Source organism: Lolium perenne, chromosome 7 (genome assembly GCF_019359855.2).
Source record: "Lolium perenne isolate Kyuss_39 chromosome 7, Kyuss_2.0, whole genome shotgun sequence".
Lineage (NCBI taxonomy): Eukaryota > Viridiplantae > Streptophyta > Magnoliopsida > Poales > Poaceae > Lolium > Lolium perenne.
This window is the reverse complement of record NC_067250.2, coordinates 260,546,539-260,571,974: the sequence shown is the minus strand read 5'-3', so window position 1 is coordinate 260,571,974 and position 25,436 is coordinate 260,546,539. Positions and strand designations below refer to the sequence as shown.

The 25,436-nt window shown below is 46.4% G+C and overlaps 1 protein-coding gene across 1 annotated transcript; it reads right to left on the bottom strand.

The window, feature by feature from the left end:
- Window positions 1–22,536: 22,536 nt before the first annotated feature.
- Window positions 22,537–24,378, bottom strand: LOC127311827 (peroxidase 2). The gene is made up of 2 exons (XM_051342303.2): window positions 24,079–24,378; window positions 22,537–23,346 (listed from the first exon to the last, which is right to left on the bottom strand). The coding sequence occupies exons 1-2, from the start codon at window positions 24,295–24,297 to the stop codon at window positions 22,591–22,593; spliced, it is 975 nt and encodes a 324-aa protein (XP_051198263.1). The 5' UTR covers window positions 24,298–24,378; the 3' UTR covers window positions 22,537–22,590.
- Between the last annotated feature and the right edge of the window lie 1,058 nt (window positions 24,379–25,436).

Here is a 25,436-nt window from a genome sequence, read left to right as displayed (position 1 = left end):
GACGACTGTGGCATTCTCCTCCGCCTCCCGCGCCTCCATCTCCTTCACGGCGGCGATGGCCTGCGCCTTCTCGTCTTCCTCCGCCTTCTTCTTGTCGGCTTCGTCCATCAGGTGACATAGGCATCCCAAATGGGCCTGCCGAAGATAGTACCCGGGGTTTACTGAAGGCCCACTACCCGAAGAATAAGAAGATTCGGGAGCCCAAGATATATTAAGGAAAGTTAGAGTTGTAATAGGAAGTGTTATTTGTAATCTGGCGGGATGAGTTAGAAACCGTCCCGGACTCTGTAACTTGTACAAAACGAAACCCTCGGCTCCGCCTCCTATATAAAGGGGGAGTCGAGGGACGAAGAGATCATCGAATCATTGTTTACAAACCCTAGTTTTCATAATCATCGAGTACTTTTCGGCTGAAACCTTCGAGATCTACTTGCCCTCTACTTCCAACTAAACCCTAGCCTACAATCCATAGGCATTGACAAGTTGATACCTTGTCAATTGGCGCCGACCGTGGGGACTAGAGGCGTAAGGATCTGATCTCGATGGCACGTTCAAGATCTTCGACATCGTCAACCGCAAGCAACGCAATGGATCGAGGTAAACAAATCGCTGCTGGTCCTGTCGATTTTGTTCCTCACCCACCCTCCCGTTTGGATGCATATGCGTATCTGGCGGAGCCCATGGAGATGACGTTCGGAAAGTTTCACTTTCACGTCGAGAAGGAAGGATCGTATCGTGTCGAAATTCCGATTTCGTCGGGATCGTCGGTGGTCGACTCCGATTTTTCAAGCTATACATCGTCAACCGAATCAGGAGAAGAAGAAACTTCGTCGACACGCTACGTCAGCACCAGAGCAAGAGAGAAACTCGCCAAGATCTTCAGCGACATGTCGTTTGAGTCATCTGCGGACTCATATATAAGCGATGGCTCAAGCGATATCGACAGTTACGACTTCATCGACAAATCCATCACAGTGGGCAAGGTCTTCATCAATCTCAACGATGATGTCACCAAACCCAACATAGATCTGAATACAAAATATCATCAGATTTATGCCATTGAAGATCAAGAGGAAACATCTGAGGCTTTCGACGATCTGGGAAATCCATACGTCGATCCCTCCAATCTGCGACAAGGCCTGGGCAACAAATACGTTGGGCCACGGCACAGACAGAGTTCAACTTTCGCAAGCAGCGTGGGATAGAGCCGCGAGAGCTATGAACGGTTCAGAACCAATGGCCACCACAGCCACACCAGAGGAATTGCAAGCATATCAATATAGGCTCGCACGAGCTGCAAGAGAATTGGAAAAACAGATAACTGAGTTAAACGAGAAGAAAGGAGGCAGCTTATTCATCTAGCAGGAGAAGGGCAGATCTAAGCCGACAATCTAGAACTTCGGGTGATAGCCACAGGGAGGCGCGGAACAGAGCAAGATCAAGGTTGCAACATATACCCGAAGCAGAAAGAGAGCACTTGGTCCAAAACCTCGACATGTCCTTTATGTCGATAGATACAAGAGGAAACATCATCCCTAAGACACCAGAGGCTGGATATATGGCGACACATGCTTTTATCCTTGCATCTAAACCACCTCCAGGTGATCCGAGGGAAACACTATACAATATGGCGGTAGCAGGAGTTGGAGCTATGGGGACAGCGTTTGTATCAACGCCTCCCGAAGGAGCGGCAAGGCAAAATAGTCCACGACCTGCAGCAGCAACAGCGGCAGCACCTGAAGGACCAAGTGGAGCAAGAGACACGGCAGCACAGACAAGGGTCGACAGAGCGCGGCAAAGCAGAAGGGAACAGCGGCAATCCCCAGAGCTTAACGACGAAGATATGTGTGGCTTGCCGTGTTTCACGAGGAGAGTCCGAAAAACTCGAGTCCCTTCAGGATTCAAGTTACCCGACAACTTCAAGAAATTCGACGGCCTTCAAGATCCAGAGGATTGGCTAGTTGATTATCTCGAGACAGTGAAACTCACAGGAGGAACCAGTGCAACAGCTATGCAAAGCATCCAGGTGCATTTGAGTGGAGCCGCACGATCTTGGATAAAGAAACTTACTCCAGGATCTATCGACAGCTGGGAAAGCTTCGAGGACGTGTTCGTCAAGAACTTCAGATCCACGTGCAAAAAACCTGCGTCGTTAGAGGAGTTGAGAGCATGTCGACAAAAGCCAGATGAGCCAATGAGAAAATACATCCAAAGGTGGAACATCATCAAAAACTCGGCAGAAAATATATCTGACGAGAGAGCAATAGATGCGTTTGTCGCAGGAATCCGGCGTGGAGATTTTGTCGAAGACTTGGGAAGGACCAATCCAAAGACAGTATCCGCGTTAATGGAGATAGCAAACAGATGGGCAGATGGAGAAGACGCTGTCCACAACAAACGGCACAGGTCGCCAGAGGAGGACCGTGGTCGAAACTATCAACCGAGGCGACGATTTCCTCGGCGTGCCGAACTATGACGCTCCAGGGCAAATTTCGGCAGGTTTTCGGGCAAACACAGGAGGAAACAACAGAGATGATTATCAGAGAAGCAGTGAACAGCGAGGTGATAACAGGGATGATTCTCGCAACAACAGGCAAAATAGCGGGCCTAGGTTCACAAGGCCTTTCGTGTCCCCTGAAGAGATGATGAATGGGCCGTGTCAAATGCACTTTTTCCTCGACAGCAACGGTAAAAGACAGTCAGGGCACCTGCAGAAAGACTGTCGAAATTTTCAGGCAATGCTAAGGTATGCAGAGCACGCTAATGCGCGGGCAACACAGAGAAATCCTCGAGAACCCAGGAGCGAGATTCACTTGCCGCCTCCTCCCGCGATTACAGACGACAATCGGCATCAGCTCAGAATAGCGGCAGCACCTCCACCACCACCTTATGTTGATCCTAACTCCAACAGAGCGGTGTCGATGATTCAGAAGGGAAGGCCATCCAATAGAGCTCAGAAAGTAATCTCACGACAGGTGTTTATGGCAGAAAAAATGCCTCCACCAACAGTCGAGTATCTTAATTGGTCAGGGCAAGATATTGGCTTCACCATAGCAGATCATCCGCAGCAAGTTCCTCGACCAGGGCAATCAGCACTTATTTTACCAGCAGTAATTGCGGGATTTGACGTTTCTCGAGTGTTCATAGATGGCGGCAGCAGCTTAAACCTTATGTATGCAGATACATTAAGAAAGATGAACATATCCCTAGCAAACTTGAAGCCAACAGACACAAGGTTCCATGGTATCACACCGGAGAAACCAAGTTATCCATTGGGAAAGATCAATCTCGACGTTCAGTTTGGAACCCGAGAGAATTATAGAATCGAGAGGTTGGAATTTGAAGTCGTGGATTTTCCATCGCAATACCACGCTCTGTTGGGACGACCAGCATATGCTAGATTTATGGCGGTGCCACATTATACATACCTGTTGTGGAGGTTGCCTGGACCAAAGGGACCAATCACAGTCAAAGGAAGCTTCGCCTTAGCCGATAAATGCGATAAAGATTTTCACCGGCTATCAGAAACTTTCGGGATGCAAGCGGAATACCTGGCGTCAAAGAGTATGACTGACTACGACGTGCTGCCAGACGTTGGAAGACCAAACAAAGAATCAACTTTCAATACAGAGAAAAATTCTAAGGAGGTGCAGATTCACCCGACAGACCCGAAAAAGACGACATCCATCGCAAACGACATGGACCTCGCATAGGAAAGTGCGCTCGTCGAGTTCCTCCATGAGAACTGGAAAATCTTCGCATGGTGTCCAGCTGACATGCCAGGAGTACCCAAGGAACTTGCCGAGCACCACCTAAACTTGGATCCATTAGCGAGACCAATCAAACAACCTTTACGGCGTTTTTCGGAACCAAACCGCAAAGCTATGTTATCAGAAATAAATCGACTGAAGGATGCTGGTTTTATCAAAGAGATATCTACAGAAGCCACATGGGTAGCTAACCCAGTGATGGTGCCAAAGAAACACACGACAGTCCTTCGCATGTGCGTCGACTTTACGTGTCTCAATAAACATTGTCCAAAGGATCACTTTCCCCTCCCGAGGATCGATCAAATTATCGACTCCACGGCTGGATGCGAACGTCTTTCCTTCCTGGACGCATATTCTGGCTATAACCAGATCAGATTGAAAGAAGAAGATGAAGTAAAGACCGCGTTTATTACACCATACGGCGTGTTTTGCTACAGAACAATGCCCTTTGGTCTGAAAAATGCGGGAGCAACATATCAGAGGATGATGCAGAAGTGTTTGGCGACACAGATTGGGAAAAACGTGCAAGTATACATCGATGATGTCGTCATAACATCAAAAAAGGGGGCAACGCTGATCGAGGATCTCAAGGAAACCTTCGACAACCTTGACAAGTTCTGCCTCAAACTGAACCCGACGAAGTGTTCTTTCGGCGTCCCAGCAGGAGAACTTCTAGGGTTTCTAGTTTCAGCAAGAGGGATTGAAGCAAATCCCGATAAAAATACAAGCTATCGTAACAATGAGGAAGCCAACAAAGTTGAAAGAAATACGACGATTAATCGGCGAGTCGCGACCTTGAGCAGATTCGTCGCCAGGCTAGGGGAAAAAGCACTACCATTTTACGCCCTCATAAAGCAAGGAGATAAATTCCAGTGGAATGAAGAAGCGGACAGAGCTTTTGAGGACCTCAAACGCAAAATCTCGACACCCCCCATCTTGGTGGCGCCAAAAGAGAAGGAGCCTTTGTTCCTGTATATTGCGGCCACACCCCGAGTAGTAAGCACGGTCCTTGTCGTTGAAAGGGAGGAAGAAGGAAAACTCCACGGAGTGCAGAGGACGATATACTTCTTCGGCGAAGTTTTATCGCCCTCAAAACAAAGGTACCCTCGCACCAAAAGCTAGCATATGGAGTGTTCACAACAGCACGAAAATTGCGCCACTATTTTTCGGCACACCCGATCATAGTGGTCAATGAAGCTCCCTTGTCAAATATACTAAACAATCCAGAAGCTACGGGTCGTGTCTCCCTTTGGGGAATAGAACTTTCCCTCGGGACATCACGTATGAAAAAGAAAAGCAATCAAGTCGCAAGTTACGCCGGACTTCATCGCAGAGTGGATGGAGGCTGCAAAACACGGGACCCCAGGACTTGTCGAGAACCTGGACCATGAATTTCGACGGGTCCAAGAGAGTAGAAGGAGTCGGCGCAGGAGTAATACTTATATCACCTGAAGGCGACAAGTTGAAGTACATCCTTCGGATGACGTTCCCTAACGCATCTAACAATGAAGCAGAATATGAAGCCCTCATACACGGGATGAAGATGGCGAAAGCTTGCGGTGCAACTCGACTAAAAATATTTGGCGACTCACAATTGGTGGCTCAGCAAGTTATGAACCAATGTGACGCAGTCAATGATAGCATGGTAGCATACAAGGAGGTGTATAATGAGCTCGAGAAGTTATTTGATGGATGCGAGGTAAATCACATCAGTAGATTGAGCAACGATGAAGCTGACGTCCTCGCAAACATCGGGTCGCAGTGCCTTCCAATCCCGCCAGGAGTATTTTGGGAAGAAATAGCGGAGAGATCCACGAAGCCAAAAAAGGTGCAGAAAAAAATCAAAAGAAGAGAAAACTTCGACACCCCTCACAGAAACCACGGAGGATGAAGAGGACCAAGAGCTTGTAATGATGGTACAAGTTCCTTGGATGCAAGCATATATATCATACATCCTCAGGAAAGAAATACCCGATGATCCAGTTGAGGCAAGGCGAGTAATTCGACGCTCTAAAGCTTTCACGGTGATCAAAGGAGAATTGTACAAGCGAAGTATTTCAGGCGTCCTGCAAAGGTGTGTTACACCCGAAGAAGGAAGAATAATTCTGAAGGATGTACACGAAGGAATATGTGGCCACCACGCGAGTAGTCGAGCTATTGCAGCCAAGGTTTTTCGGGCAGGATTCTATTGGTTGACAGCAATCGAGGACGCCAAGGAAATAGTAAGAACTTGCGACGCGTGTCAAAGGTTTGCCGCGAAACCTCATTCTCCAGCAGCAGAACTAACACCAATACCATTGTCGTGGCCCTTTGCCCAATGGGGACTTGATATGGTGGGCAAGTTACACAAATCCTGGCCAGGAGGAAAAGAGTACATGCTAGTAGCTGTCGACAAGTTTACAAAGTGGATAGAAGCGAAGCCGATAAACTCACCAGACGGAGCATCCGCAGTAAAATTCATAAAAGGCCTCGTCTTCAGATTTGGAGTGCCCCATAGCATCGTCACAGACAATGGCAGCAACTTCACATCCCACGAATTCAAAGATTATTGCAAAGAAGTGGGTATCAAGTTACACTTTGCGTCAGTTGCGCACCCGCAGACCAACGGCCAAGTCGAGAAAGCTAATGGAATCATCTGCAACGGCATTAAGAAACGCTTATTATCGCCACTGGAGAAAGCTCGACACACCTGGCCAGAGGAGCTGCCCAGTGTATTATGGAGCATACGAACAACACCAAACACAGCAACACAAGAAACTCCGTTCTTCTTGGTTCATGGAGCAGAAGCAGTATTACCAATCGAGATAGAGCATGACTCTCCATGAGTCGTAGATTATGATGAAGAGGTGTCGAGAAAAGCGCTAGAAGATGACGTCGATGCACTTGATGAAGCTAGAGATGAAGTACTGTCTCGGGTAACCAAATACCAACAGGACTTGAAGAATTACCATAGTCGACGTTTGCGGCCAAGATCTTTTCAGGTGGGAGACCTAGTTCTTCGGCTCACGTAAAAAAGTCATGAAAAACTCGAGTCACCATGGCTTGGCCCTTACATTGTCACGGAAGTAATCGGAGGAGGAGCATACAGGATAAAGGACAAGAAGACAGGGGTGGAGGAACAAAACCCCTGGAACGTGGCGCAACTCAGGCGGTTCTACGCCTAGAGCTAAAATATAGTCCTTGTAAAACTTCAATGTAATGAAACGCCCGCGAGTTTTCAGACGCACTCTTTTCCTTTTTCGGGGCACCGAGTGGGGCCGGAAAAGGTTTTTAATGAGGCGGGCTCGCGGTGCTGCAATATAATAAAGATAGTGTCAATATAACTTTTCTTCATCGACAAACTCAAAGTCTCCGACCCAACGAATTTCAATATAATTCCTCGAAAAAAGAAAAGCCTCGCCTTGGTATTCAAATACCTCGTGAGTCAATAAAATACAAAATAGTACTCAACAAAGAAGCTCGGGGGCTGATATTCGCCAAAACTACATATTGAATAAATGCCTTGGTTCAAAACCTCGCAATACATAAATACAGTAAATAGCCACCGAAACACTCGGGGGCTAGACAAATATAGAAATATGATGATTGCTTCACAATATAATCACAATTATGGGTTACAAAGAAGAGTTATCTACCAAAGGAAAATAATTAGTCATGATTCAATATGTCATCAAGGGTAATTCTGTTTTCTTCAGGAGCAGCGCCAAGAAAATCAGCATAATGACCATCTGCAAAAAAGTCGGCATCCATCCGAAGAAGGTCTTCAATCATTTCTTCGGCTATAGGCGAAACCTTCGTGTTAATTCGGTCGACACCAACTCTTCGGCGCCTTACCTTCTCATGAACTTTCGCAACAACTTGGGTCAGGTCAAGCTTTGAGTGGCAGATCTGAAGCATGATAAGGGCAAATCTGGCACCAGCTACCAGTTGAGCTCTGACAAAATCATGGATCTTGTGGGCATCCTTAAATTTCCCCATTAACTCGGGAAGAGTTTGTGGTTGAACGTTCCGAGGAAACATGGAGTTATAAACCATAGACAGGGTCCTGGTACAGAAGTCAAGGAAGTCGCGAGTTTGAGAGGCGCGATCCTGAAATCTGACAATCTGGCGGGTCCTCTCTGGGGTAGCCCAAAATAGAGAACCATGGTCAAGGGCAAGGTTAACAAGGAGGTTCGTCCTAGTATTTACCCTCTCTTCTTCGGCAACAGCATCAGTAAAGGAACCTATTAAAACAACAGAGCAGAAAACTTTAAGAGACGCAGCATGAAGACGGAAGATATCAGAGGATGAAACAAGCATACCCGACATATCCACACTGGCTTCGTTCATTAACTCGAGCATGAAATTTTCTCGAGTAGTCGCCTTTTTAGCCTCGGAAGCAGCGATTTCCTTAGCAGCCACGGCCTCGCGAGCTTGTTGAAGTGCAATTTTTTCGGCTTCAGATGACTTACGAGACTTTTCCATTATCACAAGTGTTTGCTTCTTTGCATACTGAAGTTGCTGCCGAAGTTCATCCAATTCTTGCGGCAAGGAATCTTCGACAGGTGTAGTATCAGCAAGAGTTCTCCTTGAGCGAGAAGAAGAAGGCGAAACATTGGAAGGACGGAAGATGGAGTATAGTTATCAAATACCAACTGAAATTTAATAAAACAAGACAACATCAATCAACAAGCAAAGATAGAGTTTTCATTAATCTTTCGGAATAATTACAAAGGCCTTACAGTGGAGCTAATGAAGTACGTGTCGCCAAATAACTACTTTGGCGACAAGAGCAAAAGAAACAGAGAAAGAAAAACAAAGAGGCATGCAACTAGACCTCCGGCCTTGATGAGCTAGGAGTTGAAGCTGGTTTGATCCCGAGATAGGCCAAGATTTTCTTCGTGTTGGGCTTGGCTGCCTTAATCAGCGACCTCCATCTTGATTGCTCTATCTGATCGGTGTCGCCAACTTTCATCCAATCAACAGTCTGTTGGCTGTCAGCAACCAGGGCAACAGTGCTTTCGACAGCAATCTTCATATTTTCCTGACGCATCTTCAGTCCAAGGTCCTCTGATGGATTGAAGCTCTTGGCAAGGGCAAGGAAAGTCGGGGGCTCCTCTTTCTTCGGGAAGAAGTAGGGGAACAGCGTCGACAATCCTGCACTAGCATTTGCCACGCCTTCACGAATTTCGGACCCATGAAGCTCCAGATAAGAAAGTGCGTCAAGGAGAGGGTCATTGACGGGATTCTCCAGATCAAACTCTTGGTTTGTTTGGTCTGCCACAGGAAACAAAACGTTGGTCAAAAACAAGAAACAGCGGTTCTCATAAAAATAGAAGGGATCAATTGTATTACTGTGAGTGCGTCGACTTTGTGATTTCAGGCGCTTGAGGATCCCCTGCTCACGAGCAGCTTGTGCAGCTTTATGCTCGTTTAAAGCAGATTCAGCATCCTCAAGTCTTTTCTGCAGTTCCTCGATACTAGCAGCTTTTGCTTTGGCTTCATCAGCCTCGGCTTTGGCCTCGTTAGCAATAAGTTCGGCTTTCTTGCGAGTCGCCTCACTTTGCTCCAGTTTTTGAGCAAGTGCGTCGGCACGTTTGTTGGCCTCTGCAAGTTTCTCTGTCGAGATAAAAAAAAAAAAAAAAAAAAGAAGAAAGATCAAAAATCGTGACAAACAACAGGAGCAAAAAGTCAGAAAGAACGGCAAGTATAAAAGTTGTTACCTTCAGTTCTGCTGGCATACTCACGGTACCCAATGAATTGGGATCCGATGCGGATAAGATCTTTGATCATGGGCTGCCAAAGAAGAACAAAGCAAGAGAAACATCGGCATGAAAAAAAAGTGAAGGCGTGAAAAAGCAAAATAGAGGAAATATAGATATCGACAAACTTACATCATCCAAGAGCAAAGTAGAAGAGCCGCCCAATTGAGGGGCAGGCTCAACAATCGTTTCAATCCTTGTCCTTTTTGGTGAAGGAGCAAGGGGGCTTGCTGGCGAAGTTGTGGTGACGACGTTTCGTTGAGGAGGCGAGGATTTCTCTCCTTCAGCTGGTGTCTCTGAAACAACTAGAGTACGTGACGAGCTTGTTCGAGCAGCCACGTCAAGAGTTGGTGGTTCTTCCTCATCATCACTGCGAACAAAAGATGACAGCATAAAAAACAAGATAGACAAAAGAACTTCGAGTACAACGATAAGAAAAAGCAAAAGATAACTTACGAACTGATGAGGGATTCAAGATATGGATCATAAGCCGCCTTTTGGCATGAAGGATCGGCTTCTTCGGCTTTGGAGGTGCCAGAATCCTCGGCATCATTCCTTTTCCTTTTGTTCCTTGGGGAAACAGCAGGAGGAAGGGATTGCGTCGACTCGCTGGCGTCAGATTCAACTTCTTTTTCATGGGAAGCCGCAGATTTGTGAGAACCTGCGACTTCACTTTCAGGAAGAGAAGAACCCTGGTTGTCTTCGGCGACGATAGCTCGTTCTTCGACTTCTCCATCCTCAGGAAGAGGAGGAAGGGAAGCCACAGTAGGATGGTTCTGCAGGAAAATAGCGACAAAAGAAAAATTAGAGAGATATCAATACAATGAGATGCAGAAAAAGTTCGGAACAAGACAAAAATTCAAGAAAACAAAATACCTCAGGGAGAGGATTGGCGGAGCTGTATGGTTCCACGCGGCAAGAGGAGGGAATAGGATCCTTCTTGTTAAGCGAGGAAATTCTTCGAATCAGCTTCTCCAAGTCCTTTACAGAAAGATCATTAGAGAGTCTATTGGCGTCATTTTCACCAGCATACGTCCAAAGGGGATTTTTGCGAGCCTGAAGGGGCTGCACTCTAATCCTAAGGAAGTAGGCGGTGATTTGAACACCCGACAGTTCTTTGCCTCGAGTATTTTGAAGCTGATGAATACGAGACATAAGTGCTTCTGTCGCCGTTTTCTCTTCTTCGGAAGCTTCAAGATCCCGAGCGGCGGCGCAGAATTTTGGCACTTCCGTCGAAAGGGACTATGTTGTGCTCAACAGAATTGGCACTTTCTTCGTGTATGTAGAGCCACCTTTTGCGCCACCCTTGGACAGAATCAGGAAATTTGACGTCGAAGTAATCAACGTCAGATCGGACACAGATAACAACGCCGCCTATGTTATAGGTGGCGTTGTGGGAGCCATTGCGGCGGAGGCAGAAAATGCGTTTCCACAGAGCCCAGTTAGGAGGGACTCCAAGGAAGCACTCGCAAAGAGTGATAAAAATGGAGACATGGAGGATGGAATTGGGGGTCAACTGGTGCAGCTGAAGCCCATAAACAAAAAGAAGGCCGCGGAGGAAATCGTGAATTGGGGCAGAAAGGCCGCGGATGAGGTGATCAACGAAACTAACCCGGTACTCCATTGGAGGGGTTGGGTAGCTTTCTTCGCTGGGAAAGCGGATGGCGTCCTCTTTCTTCATCAGGCCTAGCCTCTTCAACATGTTGACGTCTTGATTGGAGATTTTAGATCTCTCCCACTCAAGATCTTCAGCGGCCATCTTGGACTCTGGAGTACTGTGGCGAGTGAGTCGCGTGCGCGGTGGCATCAACGGCACTGGAAAAGCAAAGTTCGTGCGTGTGTAAGATCAAAGAGAGTTGGGCGCAGTGGAAGTTTTTGCAAAGAGGAACAGATGTGCGGCGCAAACGAAGATGCGAACGGAGGTTGAAGAAAGGTTTATATAGGAATTGGGCGAAGCAATGCACCGTTGGATGAAGAAATCGTGTGGTGAAAAAAGATCTTGTAGATTAAGGGTAAAAAGGTATTTTTACTGAGATGGAATAGAACAGGCGTTACAGTACGTGCGCCAGGAAAAGCGGATGACGTGTGTCCCCCACTTGCACGACGTGTCAACGTGGTGGAAACAATGGACCCACAAGGCAGAAAAATCACGACTATTAACAGAGATGAAGTAAATTTGACTAAGGGAAGCATGCTGACAAGAAAAATAAAAGAAGATTGGCGACAGGAGAAGTTATTGAATACTTCGGGAGCCTTTGATCAAATACAAGTTTTTGCCCAAATGCTCGGGGGCTACTTCGACAAAAGTAAAATTTCGAGTATGGCAATATAGAAATTGTGGGAGCCTACAACCAAGCACAAGTCCTTAGCTGTAGCCTCGGGGGCTACTCCCATCGGGAGCGCTGTTCGCGCACCCGAGAGATGAAAAGAAGATCATATCGAGAAATAATGACAATATAGCGACAAGGTGGACTAAAATGTTGAGCCTACAACCAAGCACAAGTCCTTGGTTGTAGCCTCGGGGGCTACTCCCATCGGGAACGCTGTTCGCGTACCCGATGAAATTAAAAAAGAAAGATAGAAAAGCAAAAGAATATATTTCGAGTTATAACTAACTCTACATATACTCCCATCGGGAAAGCAATATAAGTCATCTTTGACTCAATAAAATGTGCCATTCCAACAGCCGAAAAAGCACTCGACAATATATTCTCAGAACGCCAAAGTTGCGACCAATTTCTGAATGCCGCAAATTTGCGAAGGTAAGACCCCAGATCCGTTCTGCTGGGCGTGGCATCGCCGAAGTCTGCGCTCTGCTACTTTTATCCGTATCAACAGATACGAAAAAAAACCTAACGGACACGTTAGGTACCCGATAAATTTTACTGGGACTCGACAGAATGGTAAGACCTTAAGCGGCGCCTGCCGAAGTTTACACCAGTATCCCGAGGTCATGTCCAGGGACGTGATCTTGAAGTAGGTTTTTGCGGATTGCCACGAGAGCAGTTAACTAGTACCTGATCCGTCAGATGAACTAGCCCCAACTACCATTATCCCTGTACAATATAGAATTTTATGTGAAGAAATATAAAAAAGTTAAAGCTGTCAAATAAAAATAAACAGTGGAGATTTTTCCTGACTCTACGATTCAAGCAAAATCTCGGGGGCTACTGACATAGGCATCCCAAATGGGCCTGCCGAAGATAGTACCCGGGGTTTACTGAAGGCCCACTACCCGAAGAATAAGAAGATTCGGGAGCCCAAGATATATTAAGGAAAGTTAGAGTTGTAATAGGAAGTGTTATTTGTAATCTGGCGGGATGAGTTAGAAACCGTCCCGGACTCTGTAACTTGTACAAAACGAAACCCTCGGCTCCGCCTCCTATATAAAGGGGGAGTCGAGGGACGAAGAGATCATCGAATCATTGTTTACAAACCCTAGTTTTCATAATCGTCGAGTACTTTTCGGCTGAAACCTTCGAGATCTACTTGCCCTCTACTTCCAACTAAACCCTAGCCTACAATCCATAGGCATTGACAAGTTGATACCTTGTCATCAGGGACGCGGCCACCGCCTGCAAGAAGAGGGGGTCTTCCCCCTCCTCCGCCTCCTCGCCAGCGCGCGGCGCTCCTCCGCCGCTGGTGCTCGCCTCCCACGCCGCCTTCAACCGGCGGTGCATCTCCCAATCGGCACGCCATTTCTCGAAGTCGGGGCCGCTCATCGGCTTGAGCGCTGGATCGGTCTTGTACCAGCGCCCGCCCGCCGCAAACTCGCGGAGCTTCGGCGGCACGTAGAGGGCGCCGACGTACCTGCACGCCGCACGCCGACTCCCGGCGGCAGACAGCTTGCAGTGGCGCCGCCACGCCTCCTCGAGCGTGTCCGGTGAGCGGGATCGCTTCGATCCGGAGGCGGGCTACGCGCTGGTGTTGCGGCGTGCGGACATGGCGAGCGGCGGTGCTAATGCGGAGGCGAGCGGCGCGGAATTTCTCGTCGGAGCTTAGCGGGGAGGCGGCGGCGCACGGCGGAGTTAGGGTTGCGAGTGAGGGGTTCGACCCCCACTCGCACCTTCACCCTGTATTTGTAGGGTACGGTGGTGTGGTTTTCCTGGGCCCCGTATTCCGCCGATACGGGCCGGCCCGAATACGGGGCCTGCTAGACGGCCCAAACTGCGCTCACCCCTATCCCGCCGGAATTATACAGGGTGAGCGCAGTTTGAGGGGCCTGTTAGACATGCTCTAAGCCGGCTGGCGGCTACTCCCGGCGCCGAAATATCGACGTTCTTTGTTCAACCTCCAAATGGGAGGCCCTACTGTCGTTGGCGCTCCATGTTTTCCTTTCCCCATGTGGAAGGTTCCCTGTGGAGACGACGATGGTCGGTGACAAAGTCCATCCAGGGGCGGTGGCCATGGACCTCATTGCTTTTCTTTCCACATTTCTAGGGTCATTGATGCATATTTACGGGACTATGTTGTAATCTTCACATGTTCTAGGGTCCTATTTGTACATTGGCTTGTACCTGTCATGTTTTAATGAATCACGTCCAGTTTCCTTCGGGACCCCAAAAAATGTTGGAAGTATATCAAAATGTTCTCGAGGTGTTGGTGTGTGACGCAGTTCTCGGGCAGCGCGGACCATCCTCCCGTAATTTCTGTCCTTGGAAGTACATTACATTAGAGTTCTGAAAAGTTGTATTTTGAATGATTAGGATGCCATTCATATGGAGACAATGGGATTGTTTTGGACAGAATTGTGTTAGTAGGGAACACGTTATCATAAAGAAAGATGCTCGAGGTGTCTGACGCAATTCTCGGGCGGCGCATGTCGTCATCTCCTACTGCTCCGGCTCGGCCTTGAGGCTCCGGTTGCCGATGGGGGAGATCGGGGCAGCCTGGTCCCGTGAATGCGGCTGATCTGATGATCTACGGATTGACGCAGGACGTTCTGCATATACGCCTATACAGCTTCAAGTGGGCGTGGCGGGAATCTCGCTTTTCGTCGATAATCGTGGGACATGTCTACTTCTAAATTTCCATGGTATTGAGGGAGGTAGAGAATGTCATGGAAGCTATGATTGGAGGATCCGAAGAAATGGTGGAAAGGTGCATTGGATGCCATGAACACTGAGCTTTGTGTTTGGTGACCTGTAGTAGCAGCCATGGGAGTGGGCGAGGCTGCACCTTGAGTACTGATTCTCGATTCCGAGGCATGGGCGGGCACAGACTTTTAACAATGGGTATTCAAAAATAAAATAAAAGTAGCATTCGATCTCATGATCATCAGGGGAGCATGCAACTGCTCTAACCAGCCAAGCCTCCACATCATTGTGTCCAAAGAAGCATAGATTTCTACACAAAGTAAATTAGCGCTGATGGATATTTCACATAATTTGAAAATTTTATCAAAATTTTGGGTATTCACCTGCATACCCATGAATACACATGTGCCCGCCCATGTTCCGAGGGTGAAAATTCAGGGTGTGACCTTCATTGGTTATACCCAATATGGCAACAATGACCTTGTTGAATGCATATTATTTTTTGAACTCGGACTTTCTCTGGAATGAAAACCTAGATTTTTGATCGGACGACGACGGTGCTTGTCCTCTGTTCCCTTTTTGGAAGGGTCTTCTTTGGGGGACTTCTATGCGGCGCGGGGTGTTGTCTTCGGTGGTGGTTAACGTGTTGTTGTGAGTGATTGATCGTTGTGGCGGTTTTCTTTTTTCTCTTTTCATTTGTGTGCATCCTCAATGTCTAAGTACACTTTTTGTTGGTGTAGAGGTTGACGATATTAATATATTACCTTTATCAAAAAATATTAGGACGTTGATTCTTTTTGAATGACGAATTACAGTGAAAAATACTATCGGAGAATTTAATAAATTACCGTCAGAAATTAAAAAAGAGAAATCTAAAAAAATGTTGATCCGGAAAGTTGAATATTTCTACTAACTTATTACTATTGGATATTACTATCAGAATCTTTCAAAAAAACACTGTTAGAAATTTAAAAAATGTCCAAAAAAAAGTGCAGACCTGAAAATTTTATGCGGAAGTTGATTTTTTGTAATGATGAATTACTGCAAAAAATTATCAAAAAGTTTAATAAATTAGTGTCACAAATTATGAAGGAAAAGTCTAAACAAAGTGTTGATCCGACAAAAAGTTGAATGTTTCTACCAACGAATTACTATCGGAAATTACTATCAGAAACATTAAAAAGTTACTCTTACAAATTTAAAAAATGTCTAAAAATACAAACTCGAAAAATTACTGCTGAAATTGAATATTTCAACTACGACTTACTGCAAAAATTTACTATCCGTAAATTTAAAAAATTAATGTTGAAAATTTAAAAATTGTAAAAAAAAGTGCAGGTCTAAAAAGAAGTCTCTTGTAAATATTCATTCGCTGGTGCGGCACAATCAGCAAGTATCGCTGGTGCTTTCGAGTTTCGACGGTCAACGACGGCACTACAAAAAAAAGATGGAAGTTATTTCGTAGAAAACGGATGGAATTTATTTCACAAGTGGCACTAGCTGCCTTTCGGCCTAGCTCGCAGCGGTATATTACTTGCTCTATCTCAATTTATGTTACCCATAATTTTTCACGAAAGTCAAACATTATAAAGTTTGATTGATTATATAGCAAAATTCACCAATTTTTATAATGTGAAATATATTTTCATATCATGGATAATAATATTTTTGGCTAAATAGTCGGTTCAACTTTACAAGGTTTGACTTTGCCTAAAACTTATAGATATATTTTGGGACAACTATGAAACAGACATTAACTACCTAGTAGTAATTATTTCAGGACGCATATTTCTGTGATGGTTATTTCTCAACAGGCCGGGCTCACAAGCCTGGTTATTTTTACACGAATCTTCAACCTCAACCGTAATTTTAGACTGTAATTGCTGGCCAGTAATTTTTCGTAGGTGCATAATTTTTTGGCGGTAATTCGTAAAAAATCCAAAATTCACCACCTTTTTTTACCTATGAAAAAAAATACTATTGTGGTTGGCTGCACGAGCCGATGGAGGATGTTGTCGTAGAGGTTACAGTGGCCAAAAAGACAATGTAGACTCCGGGGAGGGCGGAATCCTCTGAGTCGAAGGGGAAGCGGAAGATCTTGAAGGTCATCTCCTCTCCTCGCCGAAGGAGGCAAATGGCCGCCGAGTTTGACCGGATGGACACAGATTCAAGGTAGATCGGTTCCTCCTGAACCGATGAGTCGAGGATTGATTTAGTCGAAGCTCGCGGACTTCCCATGGACGACGCCAATTGACGTGGGGTAACGACAGCAATGTCCATACGTGATGGACTTGGATTTTGGGAAAAAGTGTAATGGTGGTTTTGATGGTGTACAAGCGGAACATACAAGGGGACAAAGCGAGTTTTACCCAGCTTTAGGGCTCCGAAGAAGAAACCCTACGTGTTGCCTGCTTGTATTATGAATGATGATTACACGAAGTCGTTGAGATGGCGAAGGTGATGTTGGTCAAGCATAACTAGGGATTTGATGTGTCTCTCTCCTGATCGTTCTTCCTCTTGATGACCCATCCTGGCTTTCATAGAATAAGCCAGGTCCCAGGTTACAGAGTCCAGAAAGGATATAATGATTAGAACTTTCCTTATTGTGTTTAGTACATTTTGCACACGTTGAGTCCATGGATCTTCAGGTGCCTTGAGCGGTCAAGCTTCTCCTTGGCAAGAGAACCCCCATGGGCCGTTGCTTGAGCTGCACCAGGTATACCAATAAGAGACACCCATTTAGGTGTATCCACATCAGGAACTGGTTTGGAAGAAGCTATTGAATTAGTAGGTTTAGATTTCAAACAATCATGTTTGCATTATTTTTCTTATCTTCTTTTAAAAAATGGTTTGCATTCAGGAGCTAAAAAAAACATTTTTAGAAAGAAGCATCCACCAGTAATCAACAACAAGACATGCAAAACAAATACATAAACCAAATAAGGTAAAAGCAGATATATAACTAACCAGCTCTCACAGGACCAAAAGCAGAACCTCCTCTGATCTCACCATACAACTCAACGAGCTTCATCTTAAACACACGCGCAACTATATCAGACTTATCAGGCGATCTCTGGCCCGGCTCCTGTTCCAAGGCGTACAAAATCTCGTCCCAATTCGGATTGCATGTAAACGTGACAAATAGATCAGGAACACCATACGCCCTACAGATGGCCATAGCATCCTGGTAATTCTGGGCCATGTAACGTCGAGAACCCACAAAACTCGACGGAAGCAGAACCCGCACACCTACATTTTTACCCGTAGAAGACCCTCGCCTATAGCGTCCGACAGGTCCTGGAACGTCTCGCTCCTAAGCTTATCCTGGTTTTTGCGCACAAAACTTAGCCTATCACACTCCACACACGAATAAGCATCCACCTTAGCTTGCTCTGACAGGCGTCCAGCACAAGTAAAAGGGTTAGGCTGCCCCTTCTATAATGGCAGCGATGGCAGTAGTACTCACGCATGGTAACACTCTGCCTGCCAACAATCGGAGCACCGTCAACCGACTCGTATCTAATCCCTAAATAAAACGGAAAACCAAATCTGATCCCGGGTGCATATGCACCTGGTATGTATAAAACATATTTCCAAAACATAAAAAAATTAGTAAAAAAATTTAGCATATAGAGGGACATGTTCTATGTGTGCACGTAAAGTTTCACATAAAACCAACAATTTTTCTACCCTGTGTAAAAAAGACAAATAATGCCTCAAAAAATAGACTATTTTAGCACCAAAGATTTGTCTTTTTTGCACAAGGCACGAAACATATCGGTTTTTGCTGAAACAACTTTGTAAGCATGTAATATGTCAAGGTATACACGGGGAATTTTTATTTGTATTTTTCTAACATTTTAAAATATGTTTAATATGCATTTCAAATAAAGAGTGCAAATGCACCCGGGTGTAGAAACACCCTGTCCCTAAATAAAACCCCTTATCACCGAAAGGAAACAGCAAAGGATACTGCAAAGCCATAAGAGCTGGGTGCAAAGCCTCGCGTTCCATCAGCAGGCCTAGGAAAAAAGCAGAAAAGAACAAACAAGCTAAACAAAACAGTAAATTGGTACAACAAACAAAACCAAGAAGACCGAAAACAACTAATCACCAAAAACATGAGGCCTTCGCAGCCTTTGCCTTTTAGAATAAATCAGGAAACCAACTCAACTGGTAACACAAATCTAGCCATACCATACTCAGTAGAAGAGCGGATAGCATCGCTAGCGGAACGTCTTCGTGACCGCGGAGTCACAGAAGACCTGACCGAAGAACAATAAGGATCGCCCACTAACATAAAGGATATTCACGAAGAAACATCAAGAAGAGCATGCGGGCAAAAAAATACTAAATAACCGGAGCAAACCAAACCAACCAGAAGCAGCAGATGCACGTGAACGCTTCCGCGAGCGTGCAGACACAGAAGGGCCACTCGAAGAGGCACCCGGTTCACCCACTAGCATGACCAACATTAAGGGTGTTCGCGGAAAAACATTAGAAATAGCATGCATGGGAAATATTACTGATATGGATATCCAGGCAGCCTGGTACACTAGGATAGTCATTGATACAAGGATTAAGTCTAAGGTTGTATCATTATTGTATCGTAGTATTTTTATTAGAGAATAATGTAGCCAGGTCATGTGGTGGGCCATCTAGGGTTCTTAAAGTGTCTGTTTGACTTGGGCCTGTCTGAGTCAAACTAGGGTTAGGCCCATAGTGGGGCGCCCCAGCCCAATAGGGGCTGGCCGGCTAGGTTTAGGGTTAGCTTTTGGTTGAATTAAATCTTGTAATCCTGAAGCTCAACACCAGCCCTGCAGGGCTCCATGACGGCGTCTCGGACGTTCGTCTAGTTATCCAATAAAGATGTGTGAGTTCTTGAGTTGTCAAGTGTAATCATGTGTGCTTGGGTATCCTTGAATCTGTCAAGGGAGTTCAAGATCTATCGGCCCTATGGATCATCAAGGTGCATCGTGAAAGATCGGGAAAACAGTTCTCATCATGTGGTATCAGTTTGCTAGGTTGATCACGGTGCAGATTGCTTTGTTGCTCGGTTGTCGTGGCTACCATTGGGTACGTCGCCGACATGCTGTTGGTGAAGATCGAGGAGGAGGAAGTGGGCGGCAAGGAAGAGGAAGGAATAGTGCTGCAGAATGTCTGCCATGACAGGAGTTCGCCGGAAATCTCTGCCGCGGCAGGAAAAATCGTGAAGGACAGAAAATTCGCGAGGACGAAGATACAGTTTTCATCCGGCGGCCGGCGCCAAGACCCGGTTGACCGGCCCTACAACCGTCTGGGCCGGTCACACGGCCGGCAGACCGGCCCCCACATCGGCGGCTCTGGCACCACGGCCGGTTGGACCGGCAGTCAGGCCGGGCTGGCCGGCAAAAACCGGGACCAGCACCGGTGCCAACTGGGCAGACGTACTGTGTGTCAGGACGGTTCGCCCGGTGCCCAGGCCGGCAGACCTGGCCTCAGACCGGTTGGACCTGCGCCCATGCCGGTCGGACCGGGCCCCAGACCGGTCGTTCCAGGCGTGCAGTCCGGCAGTACCGGCGTCCAGACCTGTAGCGCCACTTATGCTGCTGATGTTTGTTCGTCGCGGAGTGGAAGAAATTTTGCTCTTCAAGAAGGAAGACATTGGTGTTTCAGAAGGGTGCATACTCAGGTGTTTTCAATTTATTTGGATCTAAGGCGGACAGGAATTTGTTCTGTTTGTTTTGGGTGATATGTATGGTGCGTTTCAGTTGCATTTGGAAGAACACTTGTGTCTTCAATCAGGTTAATGGTGTTGAAGACCAAATGGCGCCAAGGACAAGTCAAGCTAGTCGAGAGGGAGGTTGAGGTGTGGAAGACTGGCGAGGCTTGAGGATGAAGACCGGCGATGTTACTTATCTGACGTCACCCTTTTTCTAGCAGACCCTCACGCGTTGGGGACAACGCTTCTTGAAGAAGGGGAGGATGATATGGATATCCAAGCAGCCTGGTACACTAGGACAACCATTGATACGAGGATTAAGTCTAAGGTTGTACCATTATTGTATCGTAGTATTTTTATTAGGGAATAATGTAACCAGGTCATGTGGTGGGCCATCTTGGGTTTTTAAAGTGTCTGTTTGACTTGGGCCTGTCTGAGTCAAACTAGGGTTAGGCCCATAGTGGGGCGCCCAGCCCAATAGGGGCTGGACGGACACCATCTCCCCCCTATAATGTGGTGGTGCGGCTAGGGTTAGGGTTAGCTTTTGGTTGAATTAAATCTTGTAGATAAGACACGAACCCGAAAAGATAAGACCTCACACTATGCACCGGCGCAATCACAAAAGATATGACACGAACCCGGAAAAAAAAAAGCAAGAACAGAGTTACATAGACAGGAAACTGAAAAAACACCCAAGCAAGAACAGAATTCATTGGCTCCAATCAATTAAATCCCGAACCCACCCACCCAAATCCTTAGAAAACATGCACAAATGTGCCCAAAAAAACTATTAGCACAACAAATAAACCCTACCGGAAAGAACGGGCAGACAAATGCGGCACGAACGTGCTGAATCGACAGCAAGCACGAACCAAACAGACGCAGACCAGGCCAATCCCCAAGAAACGGATCCACACACAAGCATCACCGATCCAAAACACAGAGAAGAAACTTGAATCTCATCGGCCACTAAATCGAGAAACGTTACAGAGAGAGAAATAGGGGACCATACCATCGGGAAGAAACAACCTCCACGGAGGACGCGGGCGGCCACCGCGGCGCCACCCAAGCCGACGCACCACCAGAGGCCAGGCAGCTCCGCAACCCCCACCCGCACACACCGCCGCAGCTCCAAGAACGAAGAGAAGAAACAGAGCGAGTCCAACCCCCCACGAGGCAAAGAAAAGAAGAAGAAGAGAACGACGGAATCCCCGGTCAAACGAAAAGAAACCGACTTCTCAGTGAGGGCTCTCCTGCTCGTACACGTGACGGCGAACCGCCTCCAGACGCCGAGTCGCACCACCACGCCAGCGCGCGAGGTAGGACCCACGTGGGTGACTCTCCCAGGGACGCGTCCAACCTGGGAGCTTAGTGCTCTTCTAAGATATGTAGCGGTGCTCACACATTTATTTTCATCCAGTTATTTCCACCTTGTTTAACTTGTTTGGTCGATAGTGTAAACTTTACATTTAAACCAGGATGAATGTGTCTATTTATTTTTAAATTTATTGAAATTAAATGAAAACAACTACTCCTTAACCAAATAACGGAAAACGAACATTGTGATAAATAGGATTTTTTTCTAATAAAATGTTGTTCTTCAAAGTTAAATTCAACGGAAAATGAGGAAAGAATTTGACACACACATCAGCTAACTAAAACACTGGCACGAGGAGGGAACTTAACTATCCCGGGTGAGGTGTTTCTGGTCCCGAGCTTAGATAGACTCGTTTTGTGGGCCGTTCGTATGGTATCAAGATGTGTGTTCTGACAGGTTTTGGCAGGTTCGTTGTATGTGCTACACTGCTATGGTGGGTCACGGTTTGACGGGAGTATGCCAGACGTTTTGGGCGGACTGACAGAGCTTTGGGTTGACCTGAATCTGCTGCTGGCCTTGCAAGAACATAAGCATCCTGCGACTGAAGAATGGGCAAGCGCCAGTCTCCAAGGTAAGCATTACAATATCACAATATCACTAAACCGTACTACGCTGCTACTACTAGATAGAAAGAGTGAGATCTAGCAGGATATGATTACGCTGTAGTGCTAGATCCAGATGAGATCATGGTTGTATAGTGAGAGCAGAGGCATGAGTGCGGAGGATGTACAGATTGTTTGCAAAGCCGGTCCACTCCGTCAAATTAAACTGTATCGCTAACACTTGGCACCCGACAGGGCTGTAAATACCAGCACAATGGTGGGACCATAAGGTGCAGAGAGCAACACAGAAAACAGGTGCATCTGTGCCCGAGATCAAAAGAACATTTTCGATTGCAACACGCGGTACAATGAAATGTAAGTAACAAACAAATTAAACAAATTGAGATCGGAGCCTTGAAGATTTAGCTATTTACGACACGGCAGTTCTTCCTGACCTGCCCCTGCGTCCCCGTGAGCACGCCTATCCTTCCCATGTTGACCATCGACACCGCGAACTGCGCAATCCATTTCGCGGGGTCGGCTTCCATCTGCGCAACCAGCGTCGCCGTGTCGCTGCCGGTGAGCAGCGTCGCGTCCGAGTTGAACAGCACTTTCTTGCCCATGGCATTACCGTAGTACTGGTTGCCCAGTATCGCCGGCGTCACCACACTGTTGTTCACCAGGTTGTCTGGCACGCCGCGAGCCGGCGCTGGGCACCTCTTCTTGAGGTCCGCCGCGAAGGTGGCGTCCAGCGTCGGGTCCACCGTGGGGTACAGCCGCTTGGTGAAGGTGGAGCAGTGCGCTACGCCGATGGAGTGCGCGCCGGAGAGCGCCACGAGGTCGACGACGGTGAGCTTCTTCTGGATGAAGCGGGCGACGAGGTCCGATCGGTTGAACAAAGGGGACGGCATGTTCGTGAGGATGCTGAAACCGGTGGACACGCTGCCGTCGCGTCGGCCGGAGTCGACGGGGTAGTAGTAGCCCGCGGCTTTCGCGACCGAGTCGCGGGCGGCGAAGGCCACGATGTCGGCACAGGAGACCGTCCCGGGGCACGCGGCCTCGACGGCCGTCTTGATCTGGTCGACGGCGTTATACCCGGCCACGGCCAGGGGAATGGATGTCTTCTCCGGCGAACCGTTGGCGCTCGTGGGGTCCAGGAGGATGGAAGCGTCACAGCCCTAAAGATATCAGCAGACAAAGCTGTTAGCTCAAAGCAAAAGCACCTGAATAACCATAAGACTTGTATTTTTTCATCAAAGGAATATATTAATATCTAGATGATACTCCCTCTGTCCCAGTTCGCAAGGCAAAGTTTTCAAATATCTTGGCCCAAGGTGAATTCTCATTGGCTCTAAATTTCCACGTAAAAACGTTAACATCGACGCTGCAATTAATTGGGAAATTAAAAAGAACTTTATTTTATACCCATTAATTGGTGGGATACGAAAGGAGGAGTCTTTTGCATGCAATAATGAATCAATTTTTCTCCCACATTAAATGCAAATGTGTCTAGGAGGTGAGACATTTTGGGACAAATATTTTTTGGAACTTTGCCTTGCGAACTGGGACGGAGGGAGTATCAAATATATCTAGCATTTGCAACAACATAATGACTAGAGAAAGTCAAGATATTTACCCCAAAGTGACTTGTCTAGACTTTTATTATACTCCATTGTAGAACTATCTACCGTACAATGATGTAAGTAATTGATTAATGGAGATAAAATCACAGTCTGAAGCAAAGTTTATATATCTCACTAGGTTGTTACCCAAAATAGTACTGTATTAGTTTACTGAGTTTATCGTGTTGGACTGTAGTATTTTTTTTTTTTTGTTTTTGGTGCAACACCACAATTAAGAACAGAAACAATAAAGCCGTACATTTACGAAACTGAAAGTAGATTACGTACCGCAACAAAGCAGTCATGGAAGATCAAACGGATTAATGCCGGAGCAACAGCAGGATTAGCGTCGATCAAACCATTGACGACACTCGTGACCATTTGCTCGGCGTTCGGGCATGACGCGTTGTAGAAACCATACTGCAAACCTGCAGATGACATGGTGATGAGCGTAGCGAAGGCTACCATGAGCAGCTGCAGGCATGTCAGCTTCACCGTCCCACTCATTTTCCTAGAGTTCTTGGCGAAACGACTAGATTTGGGCGAAACTGTGAGGGGAGTGTCAAATGGGTAGCAAATATACCTCTAAGAAAGAATGTATGCTGCTTGATGGTGTGACGATCAAGGCACTCGATGTATTTATAGAGAGGTTTACATTGCCGATGCATGTATGTAATGATTAGTCAGTTTGAAAAATTACATTAAATAAGAAATTTGAGGAATATTTCGATGTCAATAATCACAAAATTATTAGGCAATATATTCTTGTCTATGAACACGGGGACCGCCCGCAACACAGCTAATTGAAGACAAGTTTGTAGGCGTTGACATTAGCTGCATGCCTGCATGGATGTCCCTTTTCTTAAGGAAGTTGCATGCATGTCCTAGTACCGGTGAATCTCGACAGTTAGCTGGAGCTAGCTATACATAACTTGGCGGTGTGTTTATTGAAGTATTTGACCTATAACGACGCCGGTTGTGGCTTTGACCTATACACGCGTGCTTATTATCAACGACTATTTTACTCCCCCAATCATTTCGAACAGAAATCAGTTGTACTATGTTTTGGCCTCTTAGTTCGAAGTCAAAATCGTAAGGATGCTAGCTAGGACACTTGAAAGTACAACGTACATGCCCAAATTACCGTGGTGTGTACCTGAAATCTTCATGTGACAAGAGAACAGCATAACGGGTGAAGAATAGATTTAGAGCCTCACAGGCATTGGTTTTGGGGCAAGAAAGTGACCTCAGATATCCGCAATCCGCACTTTGTGGAACATGCTGTTAGGCTCAGTGGTTTGTTGTTTCTACGGTGAACTGCGCTCTGGCGTACCGTGGCCAATTCTGTTAGGAATTTCTTTTAGAAGTACTGTATATATCCGTCAATCAGTTTTGAAAGAAAATCACGTCAATGACAAATAAACCAAGCAATCTTGATTGACAAAACTGGTTAGCAATAGAACAGCTTCGGTTAGCAACGGCAGGGTCGCATATTCAAATATATCCAATTACAAGAGACGTTACGACCTGCTTTTTCTCAAAGAGAAATTAGCGGTTGTCGATTTGGCTCATCATTGGAGTATGTACCATGTATCACATCGTGACGACAAATCTATGTTTCCCTGCTGGCTGGTTGGGAAACATAT

Excerpts from the sequence above, each read along its gene's own strand:
- LOC127311827 (XM_051342303.2), bottom strand. The coding sequence starts at position 24,297 with ATGAGTGGGACGGTGAAGCTGACATGCCTGCAGCTGCTCATGGTAGCC. Across the intron at positions 23,347-24,078 it reads TCCATGACTGCTTTGTTGCG|GGCTGTGACGCTTCCATCCT; the intron begins GTACGTAATCTA and ends TGATATCTTTAG.